Raw genomic sequence first — 22,037 nt, 5'->3', positions numbered from 1 at the left:
GAGCGAACTTGTCAATACATCTTGATGGATGACACAGAGGAAACTATGACCAACACTGTAAAATATTCTAACCTCCCCAACTTAAAATTGTCTAGTGACTGGGCACGTCTAATTTTTTCAATTGGCCCAAGTGAAATTTTGCAAATTGATAAAATTATATTTGCAGAATTTCACTTGGGCCAATTGAACATTTTATAAGTGACCAGTCACTAGAAAAATTTGAGTTGGGGAGGTTATAATTTTTTACAGTGAATAAAAGGACAGTTTTACTTACATGTGACTTGCAAAACACATTTTGGTACGCTCTGAATTGTTGCCATGTGAAAGCGAACCAAGAAGAAATTGCAACATTTTAACAAATTAAGTCCCTGTATCGGAAACGAAAACCCTGAAAATGCAAGTCTGAAAATTCCCTTAGATTCTGCTGATCAAACATTTTTGCCATTCTGTAGTTGGCAGGATCTAACAACAGTTAAATTCTCGTTCTCTAAAGATCATTGCAGCTCCCATATATCTGTAGTAACCATGGGCATGTAGTCCCTGGCAACCAGTTCCTTTGTTTTCAAGAGAAGCTAAGGTTACGACTGAAAGGCTTTCTGGGAAAGAGAGAGAATGCTGGGCAGCCACAGCATTTGTGGCCTGACCAGCTTAAGAGCTTTGAAAAATAAGACTGTTGACGAAAAAACATTAGGTCAGATCAGGAATCGATTACTTTATGAAAAGTAGGCATTTCAGATCGTGGGAGAGGAGGTGTTGAAAAGAAAGAGAGATTGGTGAAGTCAAACAAAAAGGAAAGTTGATTCTAGGGTGGGACAAGTTGTTATGAATGCAAGATTACGAAGGCAAACATTTTTGCAATGAGAATAGAATCATGATAGGGACAGTTCTAAATTCCATATTGATTTTAGAGATAACAGTATAAACATATGTAATTGTACAGTATAACCGTACATGAAATTTGGTTGACTTTATTGCGTTGGTCATTGAATGACAAGATTTTACAAGATCAAACGAGGCATCAATGTATAATGCAAACGCTTCTTTGTGTCGAAATCCTGCAGTAAGAAAGCAGACACTATGTAGGATCTTTCAGACTGCTAATCATGTGAAGGTCCTATGGGATCTGAAAGTGAAACCGAGAGGACTTTTTTGGTGGACATTTGAATATCAGAAGCATTGTTGCAAAGAGCAAAAAGTTTATTTTATTTATTTCATTTATTATCCAATTCAAATTTGGACTTCCTTTTGTATCTCTGAAACGTGGTTACAACAATTATCATCTTCTAGTGTATTTATCATGCCTGGATATCAGTGTTTTAGACGGGATAGATCTTTAGGAAGGGCAGGGGGAGTGTTAATTATGTAAAGACAGCATTAGGTGTGAACGTCTCATGTTTAACTCTGTTAATGATTTAGAATTTGTGCGGTTGAAAATTATTCTATCTCCTCAAATGTAATTTATTGTTTTATGTGTATATAGACCCCCTTCTGCAAACAATACATTCTATGATCAACTTACAGGAATTTTAAAAGAATGTAATCATAACAACAAAATCATTCTTATGGGTGATTTGAATTTGAATTGGAAATAAAAATGAAAGAGGAAAAAATGGTAAACTATTGCAGATAAATTCCATTTAAATCTGTCAGGTCACGAAACAAGATCCAATTGCGAATGAGAATCAGGTTTATTTAGAAACAGCAAGAGAACATGTCTCAGGTCGGCAGTTAGGTGCTTGGTCCTACAGGAATATACTGTGAATTAACAACGCTCAAAGTCGACACTCAGGGGCTATTTTCCAAATCACACCCTATACCCTCATTCACTACTCCCTACATTAGTTCACTAATATAGTCCACTTAAATGAAAAGAAGTGAGTGAATGAACTGAACACCTGATAAGCAGAATCACTGAAGGACAGAGAAACAAGCACAGAAAAAAAAGAAACACAAAAACTACAACTGACTTCCAGCCACACTGAGTGTGAAAACAGTATACAAACCAGTTTAACATTATTTATTTTATACATGTACAAAATATCTTGTTGAGAATTAACAGAGATTTAGTTAATAATAAAGTTTGGTGTCACCATGATAGGGATCAGTATTTGCTTTAGTTGGTCTCTTGTCCCTTGACTTTTTATAATTAGTTTCTCTCTCTGGCTGCTTTAATAGTGCGTTTATAAAGCAAATTTGTTATGGCAAGAAAAAGTCAAGAGGAAGATGATCAGGTGTTTTTTGGTTGTTATGATGATGGCATAATCATTTTGGACATGTCTGATTCTTTGTTCTCATACTGTGTATAATCTTTGAATTTATGGGTATTTAATATTTATGATATATCTTTGAATCTATAACATGAAATTAAGTAATACTTCTGTAATCAGTCATTCTGAAGGATATTGAAATCTTATGGCGCTTTTCCATTATCAGTACCAGCTCGACTTGACTCGGCTCGCTTTTCGCTTCGTTTTCCATTGCAGGCAGTACCTCCACAATAGTACCTGGTCGTCATAGCGACGCGACACACACCCGCTACCCACACAGACAGGACAATGGAGTGTATGCTGTTTTACATAATATTAGTAATGAGTATATCACGCAATCTCTGGCCAAACTATTTAAAAATGTCGGCGTTATTCGGGACACTCCGTCTGGCGCATGCAATGATGACGCAGTGAATAGTGACGATTCTCTCTGACCAATCAGCAGTCTGCCGTGTTTTCACGTCACATTTTAGCATCGCCTCAGCTCGCTCAGAACCTCGCCGGCAGTAATACGAAAAAAGTATTTGGAAGCAGGTACAGGTACAACTTTTACACATTTGGAAAACCAAACAAAGGCGAGTTGAGGTGAGCTGGTACTGTGTAGTGGAAAAGCTCATATGTAGTGCATTAAAACATTTTGAACTCCTGCTTTACACACAAACACAAAGACATCAACAATCAGCATATGAATCTCAACAATGGTGACAATCAAAAGTTTCATGTCGCAATGCATGCTGGGTTCCAGGATAGTATAAATGGTAAATGGACTGCATTTATATAGCGCTTTCACAGACCCAATGGCCTCCAAAGCGCTTTACAATATTGCCTCACATTCACCCATTCACTCACTCATTCATACACCGACAGCAGTGTCAGCCATGCAAGGCGATCCAGCTCGTCGGGAGCAGCTGGGGTTAGGTGTCTTGCTCAAGGACACCTCGACACTCGGTCAGGTGGAACCGGGGATTGAACCACCAACCTTCTGGTTTGTAGACAATCAACATGAACCACTGAGCCACTGCCGCCCCATAAAACTCCCAGCATGCACCGCTGCATGAATACATAAATAACTGAATGTCTTTAAGATTTTATCCCAGACCGTTCCCATCAGCATGGCACCGAAACTGGACAAAATCTTAACCATCTGTGCTGGCCTAGAGTCCACTGATCAGAGTGCCTCGTGAGGTGCCTTGTGTCCCTGTCTACCAACACCCAGTCATGTTTAGGGGTGTGCTAAAAAATCGATACAGCGATACATCGCGATTTTTATCACTCTCAATTTCGGTAGTGAAAGCTGCATATTTCACTTCATTGTTTACATGGACAGTACCTGAGTATCTGCACTTTATTTCCATGTTTTTTTTTTTAAATTCAAGCTCAGCCCCACATAACCTCAGTGAGTTAACTTACCGTAACTGTGCACTACACTTTAATTTAGTTTTAAATATCTAATGCACTTTATTTTAACGTTTTTAATGTGTCCATTGTTAAAAGTTCAAGTCTATTTTGTTATGGCAGCTAAAAAATAAATTGGAAAGGAAATTTTGTAATATATTGCTTTGACTCAATTCTTCTGCTGATTTATCAATGTGATCTGATGTAAGACTACTCAGATGGCACACACCGTAACTTGTATTTTATTTTGGTTTTACATTTTTAGTTAACTGTGTGGAATATCGCAATATTTATCGTATCGTGATGTATCGTGATGAAATCGTATCGTGATCCATGTATCGTGATGCGTATCGTATCGTGAAGTCCTTGCCAATACCCACCCCTAGTCATGTTGTTCATTAAATACAGATAAACACAACAAATACTGCATGAATTGTATTTTTTAATATTACATATGAATATTTTCATAGTGATGTAATTGTGTGGGCTGCTTTTGTATTTTACTTTTTAATACCTGTTAGGATTAAACACGCATTTTTTCTTGTTTAAGCCATTTGTTTAGTTTCCTCAAAACAATGAATTCATCCAGTGTTATTTATGTACAGTATGAGCTTACTATGAATGATGAACTGTGTTAAAAGAAATTGTAGCACTCTAAGGAACATAAGGCCTATCATTCATGATCGTAGTTCAGCAATAACTTGGGAGCACTTCGACTTGGGTTCAGTAATATCATCACTCCTGATGATATTACTGTGCAGAGTCGAAGTGCTCCCAAGTGCTAATCCGCCATACATTATAGTTATCCTTTTTAACCCGCTAAGAAAAGCGTCACGTTTTATTTTGTGTCACCATACTTGGTCGTGTAACTGTATTTAAATAGGGAAAACGTGGAGGTGTTTGGTCGCTTCTAACTTCATCTCTGTTTGGTCCCTAATGAAAGAACTGGGCTAAGCTAAGTGCTATCAAAGTGTCACCACGCGCCAGAGCGATTAAGTGCACGCACTGAGACGAGAGAGGTACTGTATGTATCAACTCGTCTTAGTTAAGGGAATAACAGAGTTTATTATGAAAAAACAGTGGAGTATCCCTTTAACATGGTATTTTTACCTTGATTACAGTAAAGAACTGCACAATTAACAGTACATTACTGGCAATTTTACTATAAAAAAGCCTGGTAAGGTCTAACAGTGCAGTTAAAGAATTAGGAGAAAAATCTTTGAGAAGGGAAATAAATATTAATCCGATTGATCATGTAGGTAAAGGTTTTAATCTAACCAAGACAAATTAAATGCAAGTCTACAAAGTTATTAGCTCGTTGAAAAATTCTAAATGTAGAGATGCTCATCAATTGGATACTATGTTTGTTACAACTCACAAAGATATTTTAACCCCTGTCATCACTCATTTAATTAACTTATCATTTGAATGTAGTGTTTTTCCTACTGCGTGGAAACAAGGCATTGTTACTCCTATTTTTAAATCTGGAGATCATTAGGAAGCTAGTACAGACCCAAGCATACTGCCAGTATTCTCAAAGGTTGCAGAGAAGATTGTTTTTGAACAACTGTGTGACGGTGGTAATCATGAAATGATCTCGTTACAGAACTACACACAGTTATGACATCAAAAATAAATGATTTATTTAAGTCTTGTATGACTCTTTCAGGTTTTTTTGTGTTTTCTTCTCTCTAAAGCACTTAGTCTACTTCAGGAAAAAAAACATTCTCATACCACAATTTCAGAAATTAAAGCATGGTATGAATCACAAAATCATACTGAATATAACCATCTTGAGCAACTAACAAAGAAACGGGGAAATTAAGCATCTCCAGGGAACTACACCAACCTTTTCCAGTGGTGGCACTTGCGCTACTAACTTTTTCAGTTACTGGCGCAAAACATGATTTGGTCGCACAAATTATTTATTGTAAGCCGCTCTGGATAATAATGAAACTATTGCATAAAGATGTGCTTTTTATTTTACTTGCCATCTTTTAAACCACATGCCGCCTTGTTTTCTTTAACATTGGTTGGGATAGATTTACCGTATTTTCCGGACTATAAGTCACACTTTTTTTTCATAGTTTTGCTGGTCCTGCGACTTATAGTCAGGTGCGACTTATATATCAAAATGAATTCATACTGACTGAGATGAACGAATAAAAAACATTAAAAAAGGATTTGCCAGCATGCAGAATTCAGCACTGAACAAAAAGTCAGTTTGAGCCGTGAAGGGATTCTATCTTTAATGCTTCTGATTGGCCATTGCGTTCCAGAAATCAACACATATGTCTGTGATTAGCTACATCGCTCAACGCTGCAAACATGTTACAAATAGAAACTCCGGCCTGTAAATCGTTTCTATTTTGTTTTAGTTGTTCTTGTTGCTTTTCTGCAACATAAATATATTATGAATAAAACCTATAAAAACTAATAAATTGTTATTCATCTATTTAATCGTTTTATTCTCCCCCAGCCGCACACACATAGTGAGTGCATTAGGCTACCGCTTGCACTCGGCCATCAAATCTAGTCCCGCGCCGCACGTCTCTAGATAACGGCCCGGCTAGAGTATAGTGGCGGGAAATATCTGGCTCGGGCAGAGAATCTGAGCTCTAAACAGGACAGAGTAACGTGGCGGATATCGCTCGTATACATTTTGTTGATGACGTAGTTAAGGCGGCAGGCGTGTGTTAGGCGGCCGCCTTAGTTCCAAAGTGCTGCGGGAAACCCTGTGTTACGTTAACATGCCGGACACCTATTCAGCCTGTTGTTCTGTGTGCTATTGTGGAGCTGAATAACTTACCTTTCCAGATTAAATGTCTGTTCTTGGTCTTGGATTTTGTGAAATAAATTTCTAAATAAATGCGACTTATATGTTTTTTTCCTCTTCATGACGCATTTTTTGACTGATTTTCAGCAGCTATTGGCTATTCGGTATTAAAGATGCAAAAAAAAACAATGCATGTCCACTTCACAATTAAGTGAAATATAATAAGCCACAAATAAGGCTATATTACAAGCTACATTGAACTTAATTATCAATTCAGATTCCTCACTTGCTCGGTTTGCTTGACGCCGTAATGCAGTGGGGAGTGCTGCTGCGTCACGGAATATGTAGGCTACCGGTCTATACATTTCGCGTGCTTCATGCTGTCATTGTGAAGCTTCAATTTACATGAAGCTGCGTTTACATGGACACTTATAATCGGATTGACGGCTCAATCGGACTAAAAAATCTTCATGTAAACACCTTAATCGATCGGATTGAGCTCGATCCGAATGAAATTTCGATCGGATTAAAAGGGGTGGTTTATTCCTTTTGTAATGCGATCGAGAGAACATGGAAACACTTGATCGGATTGAAAACCGAAACTGAAAGGACTGCGCATGTACAATGACGTTTGACGCGCTGATCTTCCTGTTGAATAAAGTGTCATATAAATGAGTGTCCCGTCATTCTAAAATTCTCATTTCACTCAGCGCCTGTGAAGTGAAGCAGGACAACGTCTCACTAATTGTTTTGGATTCTCATCCACAGACGACTGGTTTTGGCCGCGGGGAGGGGCATTTTTACTGTGTGATAAATATAAGCAGCACAGCAAAACGGTTCAATGCTCATGGTCTCCAAATCATGACCAGAGACGGATTAATATTACGTCTGATGTTTAAAACAAAGAACCAATAGAGAATAGTTATGCGCGAACAGCGGGAAACGTGTAACATATAAACGCGCACATCAACCCGATTACTTTATAAGTCGCGGGGCTGAAGCCAACTTTGTGTTGAATGCTCAGAGCACGTTATAAAACGTATTCTTAAAATACACATTTCTGTTTTAATAAATGCTCATAGTAAATCATAGCATATTGCCTAAAACATAACTTGGTAGGTACAAAAATAATCAGTGATACATTTGCGACCCATTAAAAATTAGGGTCGCAATGGCATTTCAAAAGGTCGCATATGCGACCATTTTGGTCGCAGTGTAGTTCCCTGATCTCATCAACCAAATATTCCTTAGTTTTCAAGTTTTCAACCACTTCATGTAATAAAGTCCACAAAACAAAAATAATAAAGTGATTGATTCAACTCACATACAAGCAATAACTCAATGCGTTAATCTCTTTTACTAATTTCAATAAGCTTCACTTCGGACATTTCTTTTAGCATTCGTTAGTTGAGGGAGGGGTAAGTGTGTGCGTGTGATCTCAGTAATGTTATGGGAACTAATTAAAATGTCTATTACTCCGCTCACGCACAGCCGATGACGAGTGTCTTTCAGGACCCAAGACAGTGAAAATCCCAACACTCTTCCGCAGTGCAGCCAGCGAAGCGTTTAGACAGATAACTCGGGTGTGTGTTTAAAAGTTCTAGCGGTTTGAACTCGTCCAGATCATGTTCACACTGTTTTTCAAACTTCCCCGCCTTAACCCCCCCACACCTGATGCTTAAATAATCCCGCTACATCCTTCCGTCTCACCGAACCTCTCCTAATAACCGCATTGCATTTTGGTCAATGTCGTTCCTTATTTCTGCCACACTCTCCTCCCCTTGAACAAAACATCTCATAGTTCTCTATGAAGATGTACAGACATTAAAATCCTAAGAACTCTTCCTCATTTGAAGATTCATTGAAGAGATCGAGAATAGTTTGTTTCTCTTGAGTCTCTAATTCAGTGGCAGTTGGAAAACAGGGTTTTAAGTTGCAGACGTGAACAGTGCGGACGTCCTCGCCTGTAGTTTCCAGTGCTATTTGATAATTTACTAGTCCCATTTGTTGTATTACCCGATAGGCTCCCTTCCACTTCGGTGCAAGTTTGGCAGTAAAGTTTTTCTTTGCACTGGATTGTGGGAACTGTCGGATCCACACTCTGTCTTTTTCTTTGAATAAGATGTCCCGTCGATTCTTATTGTAGTTTCTCAATTGTCTCAGGTGTGCTTTCTTACAGTTCTCTCTTGCCTTTGCTTGCAGTTGACTCAATTGATACACTACTTCATAGTTGGGTGCATCTGGCGAGAGATCATGACCTTTACTTTTTAGAAGCTTGTTCATCGGCCCTTGTATCTTCCTTCCTAACTGAAGTTCCGCAGGAGACATTCCAGTAGTTTTCTTTCTCCAGTAGTTTGATGGCAAACCTAAATTCGGGTAGGTATAGAGCTTGGCAACCGACGTCACTGCGCAGTGCATTCTGGGATGTAAACAATAGGGCGCCGCCATACTGTGAGGCCACCACACAAGCCGGTAACCAAAGAAACCATACACAATAGCGCAGTACACAATGTAAGCATATATAAGAATGATTAAAACTAGTTTGAAACAAGGTGGATTGTACAGAGACAAACTCCTACCGGACGCCAAGAAGCGCTATATTGAAAAAATCAACTTGATTGGAAATGTCGATCCTTATGAAGTCCCAACAGACCAGTGGATCCGCGACCCTGACGCCTTACCTCCCATCACATTTCCTGATATTTTTACGTATTTTGTTTGTGGTGTCAGTGCTTATACTGCTGAGCAATTTCGGAACTATAAGTCTCTGGAAGCCCACGTTCAATTTACTAATGGTTGGGTACATGACCTGGAGAGTTTTAAGCCTGTCAGCGGTGAAAACACTGTCGTCCGAACGAAGGTGCTTTCTTTGAGCATTTTTCTATTACAGTGTTTTTTTTGCGTACAATGTAGTTTATGTGTCATTGTACAGCGCAAACTTGTATAACGATAAAAATAAATAAATATAGCCTTAAACAACAGACAAAGTGTAACGTTAGCGAAGTTTGAAGGAGCTAGCGGCTGCTGCTTGTACATGCGCATACACACAAACACAGGGTTCAGTCAGTCAGTCTCTCTCTCTCTCTCTCTCTCTCTCTCTCTCTCTCTCTCTCTCTCTCTCTCTCTCTCAAATAGCTTTATTGACATGGCGAAATAAATATTTACATTGCCAAAGCATTAATAACCCTATACAATATATACAATAAAAATAAATAAATATAGCCTTAAACAACAGACAAAGTGTAACGTTAGCGAAGTTTGAAGGAGCTAGCGGCTGCTGCTTGTACATGCGCATACACACAAACACAGGGTTCAGTCAGTCAGTCTCTCTCTCTCTCTCTCTCTCTCTCTCTCTCTCTCTCTCTCTCTCTCTCTCTCTCTCTCTCTCTCTCTCTCTTTCAAGCTTTATTGACATGGCGAAATAAATATTTACATTGCCAAAGCATTAATAACCCTATACAATATATACAATAAAAATAAATAAATATAACTAAAGACATACATGAAAATAAACAGCAATAAAATCCTCTATTCTTTCTATCTCTCACACACACACAGTTGCAAAAGCAAACATAGAAGGTTTACGTAGAAAATACATAAACATTACAATATTCTTTACAGTATTAATTTTTTTTTGTCTCTGTTAAGGTCATGCACTCTCAGCGACTGAATGAACCACCTTTAAAGCCATGGGTGATCATCAGCAACAGTGGGAAGGTGGAGTGTGCACACTGCACGTGTATGGCAGGAGTAGCGGAGACATGTACCCATGTAGGGGCTCTGTTATTTAAAGTTGAGGCTACTTTTCGGATTCGTGGGAAAAAAACTGTCACAGATGTACCGGCATACTGGGTTTTGCCCAGCAATTTGAGCAAGATTACAGCTGAAGTGGGGTACAAAATTGACTACACCTCATCTGCTAGGCAAAAAAAAATGCTTGATCAGCGCATAACTGCACCCTCCACTGCGCCAGGCATAAGGAGTCGTGCCAAAAAAAGAAAAATTCCCCAAGCTAAACTTGATGAATTGTCACCCCTGCTTGACACACTGCTGCAGCATAGCAAGGCTGTTGGTTTGTCAGGGATGAATCAGTATTACACAATGTACACAGACACCGTACAGCCCTCTGCAGTGCCCGAATGCCTTGCCACATCTCTGTGTGATAAAATAATAGATTCAAATTCCCTTTCAGCTCTTCATCTAAATTGTGAGAAATACAGAGATGCTGCAAATGTGACTGATGAGCAGGCATCATCTATTGAGATGTGCACAAGACAACAGCATCAATCTTCTGCTTGGTATGCAAGTCGGACTGGAAGAATTACTGCCTCAAACATGCATGCAGTCTTTGCCACCAGTATAGAAAAGCCAGCCCTGACTGTTATTAAAAAGGTGTGCAACCCACAACACACAGTGTCAACTGTACAAACCAGATGGGGTATAGAGCATGAGATGGATGCTCAAAAGACCTACCTTCACACCAGAGCCCCACATCACACTAACCTAAAAGTCGAAAAGTGTGGTTTTATAATTAACCCCAGGTTTCCTGAAGTTGGAGCTTCTCCTGATGGACTTACAATGTGCGATTGCTGTGGGAAAGGCTGCCTTGAAGTTAAGTGTCCCTTCAAATATAGATCAAGCACCATCCAACAGGCCTTAGAAACAAAGGACAAAAACTTCTGTCTTGAGTTGTCCTATGAAAAGCTTCAGCTTAAGAAAACACACAGTTATTACACACAGATGCAGACGCAAATCTTTGTCACTGGATCCAACCACTGTGACCTTGCTGTTTGGACTCTGAAGGACTTTGTAGTCGTACGGGTCTTTCCAGACCAGGAATTCTGGGATCTACGTCTACAGAAAGCACAAAAATTCTTTGAGAAAGTTTGCCTTCCAGAGCTTATAGCAAAATATTACTCAAAGAATACACCAAAGGTACTATAAGCTCACTTGCACAGCCAATGTAGTCTGGGTTTTGCACTGTATATATTTATATATGAAATTTGTTCTCAACATGATTGCACTATATAATAGATATATATATTTGCCGTTTCTGACGATGTTTACAGAGACATGTTTACATTTATCGCTGGAAAAATTAATCAGTTTGTTCTCAACATGATTGCACTGTATACGAGATATGTATTAAGTTTGTTCTCAACATGATTGCACTATATAATATATATATATATTTGCCAATTCTGAAGATGTTTACAGAGACATGTTTACATTTATCGCTGGAAAAATTAATCAGTTTGTTCTCAACATGATTGCACTGTATACGAGATTGTTCTCAACATGATTGCACTGTATACGAGATATGAAGTTTGTTCTCAACATGATTGCACTGTATATGATATAAGTTTGATCTCAACATGATTGCACTTTATATAATATATATATTTGCAGTTTCTGAAGATGTTTACATTTATTGCTGAAAAAATTCAAGTTGTTTTTGTACTTGCAAATTTCATTTTTATTAAACCAGTTTATTTCTAAAATTCATATTGCGTCATCCGTTTTTAATAGAAGAATTTAAGTATACACATGTCATCAAAACTAATATATGTCTACAACAGTAATATACATATTTACAACATTAGAATTAAACACTTTTAACATGCAAATTTTTCTAGAAATTCTTATTGTGTCATCTGTTTTCAATAGAACTATTTAAGTATACAAACATGTCATCAAAATGAATATATGTCTACAAAAGTAATATACATATTTACAACATTACAATGAAACCGTTTTAACATGTACATCTTTCATTTTCATCTGGTTTCGCAACCACACTGGGACACATGTTAAGAAGTATACAGCAAACATTCACTATCTTGTCAAGAAGTGTCATCTCCTCCCCCTCACATGGCAGTAACAAACTAATTGGTATTCTCTTATGTAACATTGTGTACTTGTTGCGCAAACTGCCAATCACCCTTTCAACGTGAATCCTCAGGTGTGCTATTGCACGTGTATTTTCCACATCCTTAGCGTCAAGTTGACATCTTCCTTTAGTGAACGCAGGAACTTTGACCTCTGCACACATCATCCCCACACTATCCTTGATATCAAAGCCCCGATCAGCTAGCACTAAGTCACCAGGTAACAGTTTGTTGAGAAGGCCACAGTTCTCAGTTATGTGCTTGTCAGAGGCACGCCCACCCCATCCCTTGGAAATAAATGATATGGCACCTTGTGGTGTAATACCAATGAGGTATTTCATGGTGTGTGTACCTTTGTAATGAGAAAAGGCCTGTGCCCGTGCCTTTAGATTTGATGGCCTTTCTGTGCGTATTTCAAAGCAGTCGACTATAATAGCAACACGTTTCCCAAAAGCTTCCAAAAATTGATGCGGCATTGTAGCTTGTAAGCAATGCCTCTCTGGCCAGCACACCAATGGATTAAGCCGTGCATTTAAAACATCTATGGTGTCAGTAAAGGCAGTAGAAAGAGTATTACGTGACACATGGAAGAGATGGGCAAGGTGCTGTACAGGAAGATCAAGCCTCAGACGTATGAGTGTCAACAAAAGCATTTGAAAGGATGACAACTTTTTGGTAACTGGCAGGAAAGCCTTAACAGTGGTGAACAAAGACAATAAAATAGCAAAGCATGGAATTCCTGTGTAGTACCTGACCTTATTTGTGTCACCCTTTAAGAAGTCCTCATCCATCTTTCTCTTGTTCAGCTCACACCTAAGTTCCCTGTTCTCCTGCAGCAGACGGTTGACTTCTGCACTGTTGCGCTCACAGAACTGACATTCTCTTCTTTGTCTCTTAACTGGCATGTCAACTTCTGCCTGGTTTCCACCTTCCTCATCCTCATCCTCTGCGGCTTCCACATCTGCCCATTCATCTTCTACAGCTCCCACCTCTGCCTCGTCACCACCTGCAGCATCTGCTGCCACTTCTGCCTCGTCACCACCTGCAGCATCTGCTGCCTCGTCACCACCTGCAGCATCTGCTGCCACTTCTGCCTCTGCCTGGTCACCACCTTCCTTTTCTTGTGCTGATCCCACCTGTTCTGCAGTGGTTTCTCCCTGCATTTGGGATTCACCGTCGTCTCCTGCTACTGGCACGGTCATTTGTTGTCGTTGTAATCGACGAGAATACCGGTCTGACTCGGTAGCACGCACTTCAGAGTGTCCCAGGTGCAGTGTTGGAGCCCAGTCAGGATTTGACTCATCCATTTCATAAGATGGTTTCCCTTTAAGAAAACAAGACCTCAATAAATAAATACAAAAAAAAATAAAAAATACTGCAGTGAAACAACTTTTTAAACAACATAGAAAATACATTTTTAAGATGCATATTAAATCAATCACACCTTATTTAACAAAATCATAATATGAAATTAAAATAGGAATGTCTTAAAAAACACAAACATGTGTTGTCCTAAATGTCAGCCCTGTCTGTCACATTAAATAGTATGATAAAAAATGTAATATTCATTTATTTTAACTGTGTAAAGGTGGTGGTATATACACACCATTATGTGTTTTTAAAATATGTTATGTTAAAGTAGTTTCACAGCTATATAAGTGCCTGGTAGTTATTCTGGACTTTTCATTTACTACATTTCACCTAAACATTGTTTATATTTCTCATAGAAATTATAATACCATGTTGGATACAATCAGGGACATGTAATCAATAAGAAAATACTATTTGTAACTATCAAACTAATTCATTAGAAAACCATTCTAATATATACAAATTTGTTAAGGACAGGGCCTGACAATGAAGGTGTAAAACGCTTTAAAAATGTATTTTATTCAAAAATAAAAACATGCTATGATGGCACGATATGCGTTTCCCATAAAGTTAGTTTAAAGTGTCTTCCATACCACTCAATGCTCAGATTAAAGAATAAGATCTATTTTTCTGCAAGATATTTAGAAGTGTCTCTAATACTTTGACACTCACCTGAATAAAAATGTCTGGAACACACTTTTAACGATCTTGGGATGCTTGAAAAGTTGATGTCTTTTCGTCTTACGGCTGAAATCCACGACAGCCGGCGTCTTTTTGTAACATCCGACACATAGCTTCCTTGATTCTTCCTCCAGACAGGAAAGCTAAAGAAAGACAACGCGTTGTCTAATTTTGTACCTTGTCGGTCGTGTGAACGGACATTGCAACCGACCACACAGCATGTTCGCCCCATAACTTAAAAATGAATGGAAAAATGTAAAATTTATATATTAGCGGACCCCTGGCCTGACAGATTCGCGGAACGGCCTCACAAAATGGCGGCGCTACCCATAGGCCACCGCGACGCTAGAGGCGTTACGTCACGCTGCCAAGCTCTATTGGTCCCAACGCTTATGATTTTCGTCTACATAGGCTGCAATCATACTTTTAAGGGTTCGATTGATACTCTCGGTCATGTTCGTCTGCGGGTGGTAAGCGGTAGTCAGCTTTGGTGTTACGTTCCAGCTTTCACATAATTCTTTGAATACTGCAGACACAAACTGTGTACCTCTGTCAGACACCAGAAAATCTGAGACTCCCCATCTGGTTAGGATCTCTTTTCTAAAGAGTGTAGCGACTGTCTTGGCTGTAGCTATACGCATGGGGAAAAGTTCTACCCAGCGGGTGAAGTAATCCACAAATACCAGAAGGTACTCGTTTTGGTTACTGCTACGGGGTAAGGGTCCCATGATATCTACCCCCATCATCTGATTTGGTCGGTTGGTGACAATTTTCTGCAGGTTTCTGTTGGTCAGCTTTTAAGGTTTGGCATTTTACACATCTTTTCACAAACTGTTTGATGTCGGACCACATCCCAGGCCAAAATGCCACATACTGAATTCTTTTGTATGTTTTATAGATCCCAACATGACCACTCATAGGGTTACAATTTGGGAACAAAGATACGGTAATGAAACCGATTCTCTGATAGCTGAGTTTTGAGGTAGAGCTTATCTTCTATGATATTTGGCTTGCTGGTTGTCATTGTTCTCGGCCAAAAGTTGAAAGATTTTTGTTATTTCTGGGTCATTGTGCTGTTTCTCCCAGATCAATTCTGCAGTAACTGGAAGTGGGTTGACATCCTTCTGATTTGAATACAAGTTACAACTTGTATGTGGAATAATCCGTGAAAGGGCTGGGCGATATGGAGCAAAAAATATATCTCGATATATTTTGTTATATCTCGATATACGATATATATATATATATCTTTACAGGAAAAATAACCCCCCAAAAACTACTGCAAAAACAATTATGCCAAATAAAAGCTTTTTTATTATTATTGAAGTGTAAAGAGGTAGGCAGTTCATGTAGGAACAAAGTGCTTCTGTGACATTTAAAAAAAAAAATCCCTGTATACAAAAATAATAATTTAACTAAAATAAAAGAAAAATTATACATATTGCCTTTTCATTCAAAAATAAAACAACTCAACTCAAGGTAGGCAGTGTAGGGTTTCCCGCAGAAAATGTGTTAGTACCTTAAAGTTAGCCTACGTGTTGCCACCATACACATCAGCATAAATGCTTCTGATACAATTTTTTAATACAGGGTATCTGCACATTTTTTAAAGTAAAATTTAAGGCTTTTTAAGACCTTTTTAAGACCTGAAGAAATCAAAATTAATACCGTACATTAGGGGTGTGCAATATTAACAAAAATATATCTCGATATTTTCAAAGTTTTGTTGATAATAATTAGATGATATTTTACTGATTTTGTACTGGTACCATGGCTGGTGAAGGCCTGTTGTTGACAGCAGACTCACAAAGATATTCATATTTAACATATTCTATCTATGCAGTGGTCAGTTAACAGTAGTGACTGAAATACATTTTTTTATTAAGGGGCAATATTTGTCACCTTAAATTGATTTCCAGGGGCATTTTCACCTAAATATGGAAATTATTTCTAAACGTATTTAGAGGTATGCATCACCTTTTATGTCAAATTCTAACATTCAAATTAAATTCTATTAGAATAAGACCGTACCACTGTCAAATTAAATAATTAAATTAAAATCCATCCTTGCAGTGCAGAGGTGACACAGAAACGGCATCCGGACTGGCATTACTATATTTACACTTAATTTGCAATTGCATAAATAAAGCTATTCAATATTTAAATATGAAATTATTCATAATTTTAACATTTTAATTAAAGAGTACTTTAAATATGCAACTAAACCCGCCAGTAGGTGGCAGTAAGTCACTGTCTTAATAAGCGAGTTGTTGGAGTTTTATTCAACCGATTTGTTCAAACGGCCGATTCATTCATTGAATCAAATGATTCGTTCAAAACGCGGATTTCAGTTTTAAAAAAAGAATCGCTGTCTGTTGGACTAGTTTCATTATGAAATTCTCGTCGGCGAAATAAAGGGGGAAACAAACAATATTGACAATATAAAAAGTAACACACAATGTTAACTTTATTGTTAATTTAACTGTTGTATAAAATAAATAGCACATTTGCAATTGTGCACAGGAAAACGGCACTCTTGCTCGTGATATTCTAATATAACAACCTAATATGATAGAAATATAAGACAAAAACTTATTTGGGGACATATCTATAACTGCACTGACACATCACGCAGTGAAAGCAAGCATGAGAGACAAACGCGATGTCAGCTCGCACTCGCGGTGCCTCGTACGTAGTTTAAACAATGATTACAATATCATCATAGTTCATAGACAATCCTAAACACAAAGAATGAACTTACTATTGAACTGACATTTACTCGTTCTCTTATCCTCTCCTCTCGCGTGCAGGAGACAGACGCAGGCTAATACGCTGCCGTAAATGACGCGAATTGTCACGTGAACAAGCAAATCCACAAAGATAGAATAAAAATAATACGTACGCTAATTAGATAGTTTTCATTTGGAAAGCATTTAGATACGTCGTCAAAGTGTCATCTAAAATTTAAGACCTTTCATAGGTAAAAATAAGACTTTTCATAAGTAAAAATAAGAATTTAAGACTTTTTAAGGCCTTAAATTTTAAATATCGAATTTAAGACCTTTTAATACTTTTTAAGGATCCGCGGGGACCCTGTAATAAACAAAATAATAAATGTGTTATTAAAGCATTAACATTCACAAACCACTGTTAATTTAACATAAAAGCAAGCAGGCTGCGTGCATGGTTTGCCATGACTGAATGCGAGCAAAGTGTAATAATTCCTAAAAAGCTGACATCGCGATCTCATACATCTCTGTTATTATCATTGATGACTGCACAATGAATCTTTCATAATGTCTACACTTTGTTTGTTATAATCAGAGGATTTGCCAGCATGCAGAATTCAGCACTGAACAAAAAGTCCGTTTTGAGCGGTGAGGAGTTTCTATCTTAAATGCTTCTGATTGGCCATTGCGTTCAAGAAATCAACACATATGTCTGTGATTGGCTACATCGCTCAACGCTGCAAACATGTTACAAATAGAAACTCTGGCCTGTAAATCGTGTCTATTTTGTTTTAGTTGTTCTTGTTGCTTTTCTGCAACAGATGAATAACAATTTATTAGTTTTTATGTTTTATATTTAATCGTTTCATTCTCCCGCAGCCCGCACACACAGAGTGAGTGCATTACCGCCCGCGCTCTGCCATCAAATCTAGTCCCGCGCCGTACGTCTCCAGATCGAGAGCCCGGCCCGAGTATAGCGGCGGGAAATATCGGACTCGGGCAGAGAATCTAAGCTCTAAACAGGACAGAGTAACACGGTGGATATCGCTCATATACATTGTTTTGACGATGTAGTTAGGGGGCAGGCGTGTGTTGCTTAGGCGGCCGCCTTTAGCACAGCACAGAGAAGGCAAATAAGCAAAGTGGTGAAATCAGAATTAAATCTAAACAATATATCGATATATACGATATGTCAAAATCCATATCGTGTTTAAAAAATATCTCGATATATTTTAAATATCGAGATATCGCCCACCCCTATGCTGCATTTAACTTTCCCTTTCGGTACTCAACAATGAAATCGTACTTTTGCAACTGTAGGGCCCATCGAATAAGACGGCTAGTGCAGGGGTGCCCAATCCTGCTCCTGGCGATCGACTGTCCTGCACCGTTCATCTCCAACCCTAATCAAACACACCTGCCTTTAATTTTCAAGTGATCCTGACGTGCTCTGAAGACCTTAATTGGTTGCTTCAGGTGTGTTTGATTTTGGTTGGAGATGAACTGTGCAGGACAGTCGATCGCCAGGAGCAGGATTGGGCACCCCTGGGCTAGTGGTTTTGGGTGAATTTATTACCCACTACAAAGCAGAATGATCGGTAACGACAGTGAACATTCTGTAATCCAAGTAGTGCTGCCACTTGTCTAATGCCCATATTATGGCTAAACACTCCTTCTCTGTTGCAGAGTAGTTTGTCTCAGCATGATTAAGAGTTCTACTGGCATAAGCTATTACCTCGTCTATGCCTTGTCTCCGCTTTTCGGTCAGCACGGCACCCAGTCCTGTCTCACTGGCATCAGTATACACAATGAATGAATGCTCTAAATTGGGATGACCAAGGATAAGTGGCGTTAAGGGCGGAATAGAGCTTAACAGGGAAATACTTGGTGTAGAGTTGTGAGCTTGATTTTCATTTTGCAGATGCTGGTACCCCATCTGTGTTGGCATTCTTGCATGACCAGGTTAGAAGGGGTAATCCACATCGGGAACAGAAGTAAAGGAATACTGCCTTTGGAGGTTAACACAGCAACAGGAAGGGTGCAAACACGGTCGTGCAGTTTAACCCTCTGGGGACCAAGGTGTTTTTGGGGCCCTTGGGATGTTTTGAAATGCCCTGACATTTGTGCTTTTTTCAGTTATTTATAAACATGTTAATGGCAAAGGTGTAAATTCACTCTATATAGCACACACGGGGCTACCATAATATGTGAGCAACATGTATGTACATGTTTGTATTTTTAAGAGAATAATGTTTATGCGTGGTTATAAAAAAAAAAAAAAAAAAGTTGCTGAAATGAGACCACAAAACGCATACTAAATATGTGTTCTGAAGACTTTTGACTAATGGATATTGTCGCTTCGAGTTCTGGCTTCAAAATGATGTGAAAAACATCCTGCCTAATCGTTCACATAAAACAATACATTGATTTAAACTTTGTAAGGTTTATGCAGGAGTGGTAATGGCCCATCAATATTAATGAGATTCAGACCGGGGGTGTGACAGACACTCCCCCAATGGCCCATCATGAGGCAAGCCTAAGAGATTCAAAGGTTTTGTTTTTCAATCTGTTTTATTGTAATTCCTTTGTGGAGGAACTAAATGTTCAACTGAAGACACAAGTGAACATTGCATGCCTGGCATTTCCCACAAGGTGTGTCCTGCCTTTTACCAAGCTGTCCTTTTACAAAGCACACAGATCTTGCGACCAACTGTGCAAAAAGGAATATTTCGCAAAACTGCAATAGAAACAGTTTTTGCGCATTTACAGTCACCTGACTTAGAAGACGCGGTGTGTTTGGGGTCCGTGTACGCAAATAATAATAATAATTATCATCATTATTATAACATTTATTAGGCTACATATTTAGAGACGCTTTTATCCAAAAAATGAACAAAGCAATTCGTCAAATGTCATTCATAATACGGGTTAGACAATAATAATACAGGGCTAAGATTATCACAAATAAACACAAGATTTTGACGCATATCCAACGGTTTGTGGTGTGGAGTGTGGAGCACGCACTACTTGGCACGGAGCCGCGGACGCGAACACTTGCATTTTCCTATCAACAGTGGAAACAACTTAAAATACTCTTATCATTTCCTGGTCATAGAAAATAATAATACATTATTCGCAACTACTTTTATTTGTGTAAACTCACAATAACAAGAAAACGTTGTGCTTTTGTAAAATAAAATAAAACAATCAGGCGCGCTTTCATGATCTACGTGAACTGGAGCGCGAGAACTGAAACTAAATATACAATTAAATAAATAAGAAACTAAATAAAGCTTAAATGTCCACTTTAAAACTAACAAATTCGAATCGAAAGCTAATACATTCTGATTATGTAATGCGTATGAAAGGTGCATTTCTCTCTAAAAGCGCATCTGCTTAACAGCGGAGATAGAGATGTTTTTAGCCGACTTAGACAATAGTTTATTAATAATATGAATGGCTCTTCTCATTCAGCACTGCGGGAAAAATATCAATTCCAGGTTCTAATTTGGCCTTAGAAAACCAGTAAAATCGACATGTTTTCCATATTATTTTTTGAAAATATCTGTAATAATAGTGGGTAAATATGTACTTACTCTTTCTGATTTCTGAATCTGTTGCTAAGCGCACTCCGAGTTGCAGGCGGAGGTAGTGATGAAGCTACATTCCTTTTAAAAAGGTTGAAGAATATTATCGTGCCATCTTCCCAACGCGCAGGTGACTGAATGATGAAACTTAAAGCATTAGCTTGGGGGTGTTTACCTGTTTTGCATAGATGGCTTAACACATTATCTTGTGAATAGTGCGCTCCGTGAGTAGGCGTGAACGAATTAAAGTCAATGAGCTCGTAATGAGCTCGACTGGAATCGCTCTCTTTTCATACAGATTACAGAAACTGAGAATATTTGTTTTTTATATAAAATACTTCATTTGAAAGATGCGATCTCAAGCTTTATGCCCGTGGGTATGTTTGCCTGTTTGACTGCAGTTTCGCGGAGTTACAGATAATTTTCTAACGCGTTTCAATTGAAGTTCATTGACAGAGAGACTGCAGAACTCGCAATCATGTTAATTTTTCTTTATTTGGCAAAAAGCAAAACACATTATTTTTTATTGTGATTATACAGAAAAAAAATAGAAACTGAACAGGATCGATTGATGTATAACACAAAAATGAAAGATCAAAATTAACAGAGCATTTTGAGTTTATTTTGCATTGCTAAAAACACACACGAGTGTTCTGCCTCTGTTAGAGGCTGTGTATAATTTACGATGGACATTTACATTTATAAATATTATAATTTCGTGATTGTTTAATATTCTGTATAAGTTAATTTTTTCCCTGCCGCTATTATGCAAGTTCCTATGTGAGGACTTTTATTTTGACGTTTTTCCACGAGCAATGCGCATCGGGTAATAGGAAATAACGAGCTCATGGTGCAGTGAACGCTCGAGATGTTTGTGTTGCATCTGAATCAATCTTTCTTCTAATCCCTGCCGTAAGCATTGGCTGTAAGTTCATTTGAATCATTTATCTGTCTAGTGTATATTGCAGGAGTTTAAACGTGATGATATTAAAGATGTTTTTATTGCGGATTGGCGCTAGTGCGCTGTATTGATAATGTTTCTGACCTAAGTTAGCAATGTATCTATATACATTTTACTTGTTACACTGTTAATAAGTATGTCATTTTGATTTCTAATAAGTTTTCCATATTTCTTTCATTTATTTACAGTTTTACTCGGTTCAATGGCCGGTGTTTTGCCCATGTAAACTGCAATACATGTTGTACCATTAAAGGAGCAAGACGCTCATATCCTGGCTCTTGAACAGAGTTTGGCTTGCTGTTTATCTATATTCACGCTTCGAAAGCAAACATATAGAGAGAATAGTACAACGAGCAAAACGGCGCGTTTATGGTCCCCAGAG

General features: G+C 38.3%; 3 protein-coding genes across 3 annotated transcripts in view; 1 reads left to right on the top strand and 2 right to left on the bottom strand.

Moving 5' to 3' along the window:
* LOC306997786 (cyclin-dependent kinase-like 1) overlaps window positions 1–22,037 on the bottom strand; it is a 110,519-nt gene that overhangs the window by 72,582 nt on the left and 15,900 nt on the right. The window lies entirely within an intron of this gene.
* On the top strand, window positions 8,856–11,532 carry LOC306997778 (uncharacterized protein). Its single transcript, XM_079611258.1, has 2 exons — window positions 8,856–9,298; window positions 10,087–11,532. Exons 1-2 carry the CDS (start codon window positions 8,966–8,968, stop codon window positions 11,380–11,382), a joined length of 1,629 nt encoding a protein of 542 aa, XP_079467384.1. The 5' UTR covers window positions 8,856–8,965; the 3' UTR covers window positions 11,383–11,532.
* LOC306997777 (uncharacterized protein) lies at window positions 11,888–14,734 on the bottom strand. Its single transcript, XM_079611257.1, has 2 exons — window positions 14,370–14,734; window positions 11,888–13,650 (listed from the first exon to the last, which is right to left on the bottom strand). The coding sequence occupies exons 1-2, from the start codon at window positions 14,608–14,610 to the stop codon at window positions 12,194–12,196; spliced, it is 1,698 nt and encodes a 565-aa protein (XP_079467383.1). The 5' UTR covers window positions 14,611–14,734; the 3' UTR covers window positions 11,888–12,193.

Source organism: Phoxinus phoxinus, assembly GCF_949152265.1.
Source record: "Phoxinus phoxinus genome assembly, chromosome: 4".
Lineage (NCBI taxonomy): Eukaryota > Metazoa > Chordata > Actinopteri > Cypriniformes > Leuciscidae > Phoxinus > Phoxinus phoxinus.
The sequence above is the reverse complement of the archived record's forward strand: the minus strand, read 5'-3'. Positions and strand labels throughout refer to the sequence as shown.

Coding starts and splice junctions, on each gene's coding strand:
- LOC306997777 (XM_079611257.1), bottom strand. CDS start 14,610: ATGGGGCGAACATGCTGTGTGGTCGGTTGCAATGTCCGTTCACACGAC. Junction 13,651..14,369: donor TTCCAGACATTTTTATTCAG/GTGAGTGTCAAA, acceptor GTTTTCTTAAAG/GGAAACCATCTTATGAAATG.
- LOC306997778 (XM_079611258.1), top strand. CDS start 8,966: ATGATTAAAACTAGTTTGAAACAAGGTGGATTGTACAGAGACAAACTC. Junction 9,299..10,086: donor ACACTGTCGTCCGAACGAAG/GTGCTTTCTTTG, acceptor GTCTCTGTTAAG/GTCATGCACTCTCAGCGACT.